Source organism: Nyctibius grandis, chromosome 4 (assembly GCF_013368605.1).
Source record: "Nyctibius grandis isolate bNycGra1 chromosome 4, bNycGra1.pri, whole genome shotgun sequence".
NCBI lineage: Eukaryota > Metazoa > Chordata > Aves > Nyctibiiformes > Nyctibiidae > Nyctibius > Nyctibius grandis.
In genome coordinates, this window is record NC_090661.1 from 12,623,294 (window position 1) to 12,634,715 (window position 11,422).

General features: G+C 46.2%; 1 protein-coding gene across 1 annotated transcript; it reads right to left on the minus strand.

Moving 5' to 3' along the window:
• Window positions 1–3,148: 3,148 nt before the first annotated feature.
• On the minus strand, window positions 3,149–8,172 carry AKIP1 (A-kinase interacting protein 1). The gene is made up of 5 exons (XM_068399421.1): window positions 8,065–8,172; window positions 7,455–7,532; window positions 4,863–4,976; window positions 4,505–4,555; window positions 3,149–3,584 (listed from the first exon to the last, which is right to left on the minus strand). The coding sequence occupies exons 1-5, from the start codon at window positions 8,170–8,172 to the stop codon at window positions 3,441–3,443; spliced, it is 495 nt and encodes a 164-aa protein (XP_068255522.1). The 3' UTR covers window positions 3,149–3,440.
• Between the last annotated feature and the right edge of the window lie 3,250 nt (window positions 8,173–11,422).

Genomic DNA, 11,422 nt, shown 5'->3' on the forward strand with positions numbered 1-11,422 from the left:
AAGAAATCTTAAGAGACCAAGATTTCAAGCTGTCACTGGGGGTAAGGTAATCCGTATTAACGCTGTATTTATGTAAGCATGCAGTTTGTGTGAATGGAAGAAATACTCTTGTTAATGGTCTGGAAATTGGCTAGAAAAATACATCGTTTCTAACTGAACTGCTTGCTAAGGCAATCCACCAGTTTTGTGATAGGCAGGAAACCTCTCCACTAATTAAAACAAAACTAAAATCCCAAAACTCTAAGGAAGGGCTGAAACTACTTGGTAAAATGGAAAAGACTGTGCCAGTAACTGTGTGAGCATTCAGTAATGCAGATTTCAATTCAGAAACCTGCCAAGTGCCCATTAACATCAACGCAATGAAGTCCTGTGGAAGTAGGGACCTACATGAGTGGCCCTGGAAATGGACAGATGTGACTGTCAGCAGCAATAAAACAAAAGATTCAATCTGGAAAGGTGCTGAGCTCTGCCAGTCAAAGTCTGATAATGACAATCTCTATTTCTGAAAGATAAAAGCAGATTTTTTTAGTAAACAGTCTTTACTGAGTATTGTATCTTCCTCCCTCACCAGAAGCAAGCACTGTAAAGAGCAGATCCCTATCCTGAAGCTAGGGGATACAGAGTAAGCAAATTGTGTCTCAGCTCGGAACAAGGACAACACTCTCATTTTTAGGCCTGGCTTCTGTTGCTCATGGTCCCCCCCTGCTTTAGAAAAACTTGGGTTGGGGAGGGGAGGAATCAAACATGAATGCCAAAAAAAGCAAGCACAGAAAAGAGGAAGAAAAAAGCTTTCAGGAAGAAGGGGAAGATGAAAGAGAATGGCAGGATGAACAGAAACACTGCTCTGCACAAAAGCATCAGTGGTACAATTAATAAATTACATATCAAAAATCAAATATTAGCTCCTCTGTACCTTCTTGCTCTTGCTACTGTGAGCTGACTGCAGAGTAGAACTTTGAACATGCTAAACTTGAATAATTTTCTTTAGGAGAAGATTAATCTGTTAATGACATGTCTTAGTGAACAGAGAATATACTGGAATATATCTTGTATTCTCACAATTATATGCATTAATTTTAAGCAGATCCCTATCAACTTATTAACTGTATGGTTCTTACTTTATTATTTAAATAATCATAATTAAACACCTTTGTAACTGATTCCCTAGGAATTTTTAGGCCAGTATGGAGCCCCAGGCAGACATGCTCTATGTTAGCAAGTGTCACAGCTGTGTACTGAAGTGACATGCTTTGCCTTTTGGTAAAACTAAAAAGAAACCATAGTGGTTTCATTCTAGCCCCAAACCAGCAGCATGAATCACAGTAGTGGATGCAATGTGGTAATACAGAGTATGACATACTTTTATGCCTGTAAAATAGCCCTTGGTGGTTTTAAACCTAGAAGATACGTTGCTACTCCTTGAGATAGCTGAAGCAGTTTTACCATGTTACACAGACTGCAACAGAAGTAACTTGCAACAAACAAGTGAAGGTAGAGAGCAGGCTTCCCAGAGGTGCTCTCTGTGGGGCTGATGTCCTCCCACTGTAATCATCAAAAATCCTCCTATCTTCTAAAAAGGAGCAAAGTTTTTTGGTCAAAGCCTACCAGCTTCTGAAAATCCTTTGCTCTTATTGTACATTTCTGTGTTCCAGCAGTGAAGTTTGTACTAGCACAGAAATGATACCATTATTAAAGCTACGTGGAGCAGAGGTACCTATCTTACAGCCAGGAAAGCAGCAGCTACAAAGACACTGATGCTTTTTTTTAGACTAGACTTCCAAGGGATTTGTTTTCTGTCCTCCAGGAAGGTTTTGCAGCGTCAGAAAAACACAGATATAAACCAGCAATAAATAAAACAGAGTCAGATGATAAACGTCAAGCAACTTGCATAGGAGGTGACAAACTTGACAATACAGACCATGTCAGAAAAGGACAGAAAGAAAAAACAGCAAAGAGCTCACTTGCAACAAAGCAGAGAGAGACGTGATCGACCAGAATTCAATAAATGTACAACTGATGAAGCTCAGGAGCTGAAATTTCAGGTAAACTGCTTATACTATATCAGTGTTATATTTATTAAGCAAATCAAGTTCTGATTCAGGTATTGTCTCTGTAGAATATCTTTATGGATAACTGTATAGTTTTAATAACTGAGAAACTCTATTTCCACCCACACTGAATTTCAGCATCCTCATTCTTTACTCCAAGGTGTTATATTGAATTCCTAATTATTTGGACTTGACTTTACAGTTCTGGAGAGATCAGGTAAACTATGAGCACTAAAAGCCTGAACAGATGCACAGCAAGGGTCTAATAAATCTCCACTTTGTCTACATTTCTCTGGAGTCAGCCAGAGGAATTCAGCATAGTGATTTCTTTTTGTAGAAAGCCATAAGGAATGGAGAAACAATACAAGCTGACAGCTAAAGTTTTTTTTTCAGGATCAAAGCAGAAGAGAAAGTACCCAGAGGGTAAAAGACCTGCTATTGTAGATACAAACAACAAAATGCTTAGAGATCCAGCATTCAAGTCACTGAATTTTATATTCCCATGCAAATTAACTGAAACCTTAATACCATCAGCTACAAAAAGATTACAGATCTATATATAGGTCATGTCACTAATTCTAATCATTGAATCTGATCCTTCAGGAGAGTTAAGCATCCAGGGAGTGGATCCAGTGGCACTGCTCATGTTTAAAGCATATGAACGTGGCCACAAGCTGCAGCGTGCAGTTGCTCAGCAGTACTTTTCCCCTGCAGAAAATAGGAGACAATTCAGGGTACCCTACCGCCTACTGAAAAAGGCAGCTAACTGGTGTTTAGCCTAGGTAAGAGCCTGCAAAGGGAAAGGACTTGAAGTGTCAGTAGTTTATGTGCCTACACTGAACACCTGACATACTCAAAGCACCTCCCTGAGCTGGGGTCCTAGATAGTGAATTTATTTGCATTTTATTTCTTTATCAGAATAATAAAAGTTACAGATAGGAGAGATGCATTGTGAGCCAGCTGCTCTAAAATCAGTGCCAGCTCACAGAAGTTAATGTACATCTGTATTCATACGACACAGATCATGCTCTCTGTGGTTAAGAATGTGACGTGGACATTCTGTCTGAGGATAATACAAAAGAAGCTGTCATCACAAAGGCTAAATTATGTATTTTATTTCACTGATTGTATCTTTAATTGCTTAAAGCATAAGAACCTGGAATTACAGTCACATAATTGGATTTAAGGCACACAATGTACAAATATTTATAAAATCAGTGTACAAAGTGGGCTGCATATAATCGCATTAAGTAGAAAACAAATATACAGGCCATAAAAATGGAGTCCCAAAGAGGAGGATACTATTAAAGTGCTAATAAGAAAAAGATATACATAGTTCATTACATACATTAAAACAGCCTCGTATTTTATTCCTGTGATTGCCAAGAAACATCATAGAACAAAAGTCAAATCAACACTTTGTCCTGCGTTGACATCCACCACGTGGGTTTGTTGTACCATGTCCTCTGAGGTTGCTGTGACAGAATAGGTGCCAGGAGAAACTTCAATGTAGATGTCTTTGGAAGGTTGTCTGGTCTTTGGGGTGGGGAGGGGGGGAAAGTTTAATTACTGTTTAGTCACCTTACATTTCCCACAAAAATACAAATTTTTTTAATTTGGGTAAAAAAATTACATTTCAGCTGCTGTACAAACGTACTAAGATTTTTCAAAATATACAGGCAGCATGGACAGAACTGTAAAATGTTTCTGTCAATAAAGAAATTAGCAAGTGCCATACTCAAAGTATTTCATCTAATGTTTCAATCCATTGAAATAATCAACATGCTGTAATCTCTGCCTCACAAAACTGAAAGTTACCAATCTAAACAGTTTTGAACATAAACCTGGAAAACATCCATACAACAAGGGTGCTCCCACTGATTTGTACTGTGGTACAGATTTCATGTTTCTCATCTTTTGTGGCTTGAAGGTCCTGAAATTGATTTGGTGAGGCGTTAGGCTTTGAAAAATAAGAAAGGTTTTCTACTCCTTGAGGAACAGGAGTCTCCACAGAGATTGTATGAGGGCCAAGCATAACGGGCTCAGCAGCTGCTGCATGCCCTGCTGCATGCCTTTCCGCAGCACAGGGAATGTGTCAGGAGCACAGATGAGATGGGACTGGAGAACTGGTGGATTATCATTGCTGATGCAATTCACAAGAGCCTAAAGATTAATCACAGTGTCTGACATTCTGTACCAGTCCAAAATATAAAGGAGACTTTTAACTGGTTACGTGCCAGAATGCCACAATCTAGTTTATAATTAGTTGTGCAAGTCATTGTATGCCCATTCTACCGCCCACTTATACATACATTCGGATTGTGAATGCACTGCTGGTTAATCTTCTGTGCCATCACAAAGTCTCCACACCTGATTACAAATTTTAACCAGCTTGATGGAAAATGATAAAGAAATGCTATACCTCAATTTAAAACCAAAGTATTCTATAAACGTACATGTTGTTGGCAAGTTTGAGCTTGACTTGGTGCTACAGAGGCTTCAGTCCTCTGGAAAGAAAAAGATACTGTTTTCTAGTGATACAACACAAAAAGCAAATTCAGCCCCGGAGAGAGAGGATGCTTCATGTCCATGAAATTTTTCCCTCCACAAAAGGACTGATATGACACTGATTAGTGCCACCAGAAGTTACTCTGCCTCTCCCTGCAACAGAAGGCTCAGATCAGTCCAGGTGTTCATATGCCCATGATGTCAAACCCCATACATTACTGTAAGCAAGTGTAACAGACACTAGATGGATAACAATTGTCCCATGGCAAGGGAAGGAATAACCTTTAATCAAAACCACCTACTTACCTCTTCTTCGGTGGACTCCAGCTCTCTTTCCCCTGCTTGCCTGCCATGGTATCTGCAGATGTGTTTTATTTCATGCTCTTTGCACCTACAGGCTGCCATGAAGCTATAGTACTTCTGGACAACAACAGAAACAGAGAATATTATGTGGAGAAGCATTAAAGCCATGCTCACAACTACTGCAGATATACAATTAAAAGTGGAACTGCACAGCTACTGACCTTCTCTATTAATTGGCTGGTTTGCTCTTGTGTGAGGATGAAAACAATGCCTGGATATCCACAGGACATCTGCCTTCTGGTACAAAACTATCAATCAGCCCTGATTTTAGATGCCCATTTCCTGACACAATACATAGGGACTCTCTGACACCTCAGAACTGAATTCAGGAAAATATCAGAAGGAATGCTCTGGAAAACTCTACCTGATCAGGCTCTTCAAGAAAAGCTCTGGTGGAAGAAGGCATAGTTTATGCATCCTTAATAAGATGTATATGCAAGCTAGGCACTTTTCAACCTAGCCAGTGAAGACTGGTTCTGCAGGGCATGTGCAGGAGCAGTGCTCTAAAAGCAGAACATGTTAATACTGAAAAATGAGTTGCTGAAGAAGCTAAAGTGTCTTCAAGGCTGGCACCAGTAGCATAGCGGTTTTGAGAATTGTATTTAAGTCCACAGTAAAGGTACTTGAATCTCCCCCACTGCAAATTAAATATTTGAGTACAGCTCTGCTGCCATCTGTTGTCACCAGAGAACTCCTCCCATGGTTACCTTTTTGATCACAGGGACCAAAAAGTTCCAAAATACCTACTTTATTTCACTTATATTTTCCTTATCTCTGACTATCAAGACTCAACAAAAATAAAGCCAATAGCAATTCTTATTTCCAAGCCTACTGCTGTGCTTTATTCCTTGAGGTTGTGTACACATCAGCAGGTTTGGTTGCTTGTATTGTGGTTTACTGTGGAGCTACACCCCAAAATACATCAAATACTCTGACCTATTGCATAACACTTCACAGAGCATCTCTGTCACAGGAGGTGAGTTGGAGTCTTTTACATGATGTCACAGAGCAAAGAAATGAAATCAAACTTTTGGCAAGAGATGTGGGTAAACTTTGGTCCCTTAGTAACTGTGAACAATTCATCTTAAATCACAATTTTAATTGTTTGCATTCAAGTGCCTAAATGGTTACATTTGGCTGTGGATTTTTATTTGCAAACTTTGTAAACTTTATCCATGAACTTGTGGGTCTGAGAATTCCCCCCCCTCCACCACCCTTTTATGAGTCTTCTCTACAGAAGATGACTGAAGCTTGTTCCAACTCTAATACTCCTAAGGGGGCATAGGATGAGTCTCTGTACACTGTTACATTTTTTGTTTCATCATGTGTAAAATTGTATTCTGCCTGAGTGGCTTTAGGATTAACTGGTTACTGTATATGTAGTGCTTTGAAATGATAAAGGAGTTGCTTAAGAGCTAATCATCTGGCGTGTGTTGAATTACTGTTTTCTCTAATTTAATTGAAGACTTAGACTCTCTTATTAACTCTGCAGACAATGAGCTCCCTGCTGCATTATAACAGACCCCGAAGGGCATAGACGATGTAAACTGTGATGGAGTTTTCAGAGACCTTACTGCAGTAGTTGGGCTGCAGAGCTGCATTCACAAGGATAAACTGGCAGAAACGGGCTCCCGATCCGTCTGCCCTGAAGAGTAATGACACCCGGTAGCCCGAGCCAACGTGAAAGCAGTGGAGCTGCGCATCTGTATGCTATCCCTCTCCATTTCTACTTATCACAAATAAAAATACGGTGCTGCTCAGGACTGAGCCCACAATCCTTATCCAGTAGCAACATCCCAAATTGGGTTTGCTTAAACGATACGGGGGATGTTCCAACCACTCTGCCATGGGCAGGGACACCTTTCCACTAGACCAGGTTGCTCAAAGCCCCATCCAACCTGACCTTGAACACTTCCAGGGAGGGGGCATCCACAACTTCTCTGGGCAGCCTGTTGCAGTGTCTCACCACCCTCACAGTAAAGAATTTCTTCTTAATATCTAATCTAAATCTATCCTCTTTCAGTTTAAAACCATTGCCCCTCGTCCTATTACTGCTTGGCCTTGTGAAAAGTCCCTCTCCAGCTTTCCTGTAGGCCCTAGCTGTAGGCTCTAGCCCTGTAGGAAGGCTGCTATATGGTCTCCCTGGAGCCTTCTCTTCTCCAGGCTGAACAACTCCAACTCTCTCAGCCTGTCTTCATAGGAGAGGTGCTCCAGCCCTCTGATCATCTTTGTGGCCTCCTCTGGACTCGCTCCAACAGCTCCACGTCCTTCTTTACGTATGCTGATAGTGGTGGTTATCAACGAAGGTGGTACGAGGATTACGCTGGTGAAACCTGCCATGTAACCTACCACATGATGGCGAATGCCCCAAATATCTTAATCTAGGCCAGGACCACAGGCTCGCTGGCTAAGCTCTTGCCATGCAATGAGCAAAACTGAAGTGTAATTTTTGCAGTTTTAGCTAAGGTAGTGCAAACAGGCCTCTGCCAGGCACATCATGTTCAACTTTGCATCGGTCTGGGGGTAAAACCTCACCTCACATTCCTTTGTGGCTTGATTCATCAAGTTCACAATTGAAGCGAATGCTGCGTTGAGACGTTCTGAATCTTCTTCCTGTAATTAAAAGACATTTTTTTGTAACTTGTAACGTGGTGCTTGTCGCTTGGAGGTAGAAAGTGTCAGGTGATTAGATAGCAAACTACTCGCTCGTGCTGGAGGCTGCTTCTGGGGTGAAACAGCCACGTGTGCCCTCCTGCCCTGGGATGCTCAGTTTTAACGCAGCGCCCATTTTTCCAGTGCCCCCAACACGCACCAGCAACACCCAGGCACTCGCTGCTGCGAGAGGGCAAAGCGCGGGTGATTTGTTTGTCGGTACCCTCAGCCGTTCCCCGCTGCCTTTGACTAGATAAAATGCGGGGGGGAAGTAACCAAGTGCGAAACCGCTCTGTGTGTCTTAAAATGCCTCCGGGTCACCAAAGCACACACACGGCCCAGCCGCACGCACGTATGTCACTGCACTAGGCCTCTGCAGGACACGAGCCGCCCCGCCACCGCTACGGACGCCGCTCCTCGGCGCTTCTTATTTATTTTGTCGCATCTCTGCCGGCACGGCCGCCCCCGCCCCGCCGCCGCCCGCAGCACTGACCGGGGCCGATGCCGGGAGCCGTCCCGCCGGCCGCCGCCGCCGCCGCTCCGCCCGCTCCAGCACGGCGCGCGCCAGCCCCGCCGTCCGCCCCGCGCGCGCCCCCTCCATCCCGCCGGCGCCGCCGCCCCGTGCCGTCAGAGTGCGCACGCGCGGCCGGCCCGCCCCGCCCACACCGGCCCGCTGCCGTTAGGGGGCGCCACCGTTCCGCCGGTGCTGCGCTTCCCCGCTCCGCCCCGCCGCTCCCCGCCGCGGGTGAGTGCCGCCCCCGCCCCGCCCGGTGGCACCGGGGCAGATCCCGCCGGGCGCCCGGTGCCGCGGAGAGGCCGAGGGTCTCTGTTTTCCCCTCACACCACCACCCCCGGGGCGGGCCTGCGCTCTGCCCTGCCCTGCCCTGCGGTAAAGCCACCGCCCCGGGCGGGTGAGGGGCGTCCGGGCAGGCTTTCCGTGAGCTTCCCTCCGCGGCGCCGCTCCGCTTGGCGGCGGGTCTGTGACGCACTCGGGTGCTGCTCCCCGGCAGTTCCCGCCTGGCGACAGCGGGGAAGAGCCGAGAGAAGCTGGATGGCGCCGGGCCCCGGCTTGGTGTGGGGCTCGGGCGGCTCGGCGGGCCGGTGCCGGCGTGCTCGGGCCCCATGGCCTCCGTAGGGGAAAGCGGTACTCCCCGGGGTTTTTTTTTTTAACTTATGAGGTAGAAAATACTAATTACAGTCGGTAGTGATGGTTGGCTGAGTGAAACAGGTATTGGCAAGGGCAGAGCGCCAGGTGAGCGGCCAGGTCAGACCGCCTGCAGCCTATCGCTGCGTCTGCTCTCCGAAAGAAAGCCCTTTCGCTTCGGTTAGTAAACAAAGCGCAGAGTGTTTTGGCCTCCTGCAAGCAAGATTTGCCAAACAAGCAGATTTGCTCCCTGGAAGCTGCTTCTGGCCCAGGAGGGTTTTCCAGCAGGGCAGCGCCTATGCGTGAGGGCTTCGTCAGCCCTGCTGCAGTCATCGCTCAGAGCTACCAACCCCGCTTGGAAAGCGACTGTGGCTACATGTAAATTAGAGCCACTCTGTGGCTTTGCTCACCTCGCTTGCTCTGAGATAACAGCAAAAAGGGCAAAATAAGCACAGAAACTTTCTTTTAAGTGCAGTATGGCCAAGGTTAACAAGTAGGCCCTGAATTTTCAAGTCTTTCGTTCTTGTTTGTGGAGCGTTGCTAGCTGTAATCTGTTTGGCAAACAAGAAAAATAATCTCCTAGTTTACATTTTATTATCATCTTCTAGTTGCTTAACCAGAGCAGCAGCCAGCTCCTGTAATAAACAAGCCCTTCGCATGCTGCTTGTTCATTAAAACGCATCGAAGGCCCCAATTCAGTGTTCAAATACGACTTAACTTCAGCGTGGGTCTCTTGTATTGCAAGGAAAATGTAGGCAGTTGCTGAGGTCTGAGGGACTGAATGCAACATAAATGGGGGAGAAAAATAGTATTTTATAAAAGCAATGTTAGAACGTTTGAGATGTTTGTTTGATGTGCTGGAGGAGCAGCCAAAATAGACTACTTTGTGCTTAACTGGAAGTTGAGCATCTTTCTTTGAGCATCATTCCTTGTTACCATTGGTCTTCTGGAGAAGGCAGATGGGTTTGCTATCTTGCTGCACTTGTGAAATATACTTGAAAAGGCCCTCCTACATCGCTTTCGTAACAGGGAAAGAAAATTGTATTCATTTTATAGTGCTGCCAGGTACTTGTAGCAGTAGCTTGTTGTTATGGAGGTAAATTATTCCTTGTGTGTTGAAACTTAAACTCCCACCATTTTTTGATGTTCGGTGACACAGTACTCCTTTTGCAGCTGAGTAAATACATCTGTCCCAAGAAGGCTGACAGCTGAAATAGCTTTTCTTTGAAATACACGTTCACATCAGGATCCAGATGAGAGTTACCCTTACTTCTGTGCATTCACTCTTTTGAAATAGAATGGATGCTTGTGAAATGCTGGACATTTACACCAGATTTCCTTGTCGTGTGGAATGATGGATCAGAACATCTCAAGACAATATATCTTATTTTGTTGATGAGGTGGAGAAAGCCAAGAATAATTTATCCTGAGTACTCTGATCTGAGTTCAGAGAAGTATCCTTGTGTAGGAAAGCTCATAAGCATTTGCCTAACGCTGAGCACGATTTTGGTTCCGTTTCAGTCAATGGAAGGAAAGGAAGCGTGTGCTTAAAGTTCAAGAAATGTGCAATGCTGGAATTTGTATTTCCAATTGCAGAATACGTGTGTCGCTCTTTTTATTTTTCTTCTGTTCCTGTTATCATTTGGTTGATATATTGTGACTTGTTTTATAAATGCCTACATAATACTTCAAGATTTAAGTGCAGTCTTTGTATTTTGCACTGCTCACTGTTCTGCTAACAGCTCGTATCCTGCCTCTCTTTTATGGTTTTTATATCAAACGTCTTGTGTGGGTTTCTCATCTGTTCCACTGGCAGAAACACGTGGACAGGCGTGCCAGGGCCCCTAACGATGCTGTCTGTGGCCTGCGTGGAGTATGCGCTTTATCGCTTGTGCCACACAGAGACTTTCCTCATCCTCGGGTACGTGCATTACCTGGTGGCCTGGAGTGCAGAGGGACCCCCTGCATCTCGGGCTCCGCTCCCGTGGGAGCTGAGCACCACAAAATCACTGTCACCAGCTGCTCCGACTAGGCTGGATTTGAGCCGAGGTATCCGGAATGAAGTTCAGAGGCGTGCCGCTGCCTCCCTCTGTCCCCTCTTTCTCCACAGGGACTGTTACTCCGAAGCTACCCCGGGGGACCTTGGAAAAGGCGGGCGCCCCACGTCCCGCCGCCCCGGGGGCTCGGGATGGAAGCCATCTGCCCGCCGCCCGAGCGCAGGAAGCGCCGCTCGCCCTCCTCCTTCCTTCCTTTCTTCCCCGCAAGCGGCTCCGCGCGGAGGGGAGCCCCGCACTCGTAGTTTTTTGAATAAAAAATAAGCGGTATCACTCCTCCAGAGCAGAGGGAGGAAGAAGATTGCCGGACGGGGGGCTCGGTTCTCCCCTCCTCCTCCTCCTCCTCTGCCCATCGCATCTCCCCGCGGACTGGCCGGTCCTGCCCGGCCCCGACGGGCTGCTCCCCTCCCTCCCGCCTGGCCAGGATCCGGGTTTGGGCCCGGGGAGGGAGGCGGCACCCACCCCTCCGCGGGGCCGGGGGCCGAACGCTGCCGGCGGGAGCGGCGGCTCGGCCGCCCGGGGCTGCAGCCCGGGCCGGGCTGCGCTGGAGGAGCAGGTTTCTTTGTTGGCTGCCGGGTGACTGGTTCCCATTAATCTCCCGCACTGGCCGTGGCCGTCTCCACTTCCTGCCTTTGCATACTTCTCTCCCTCGA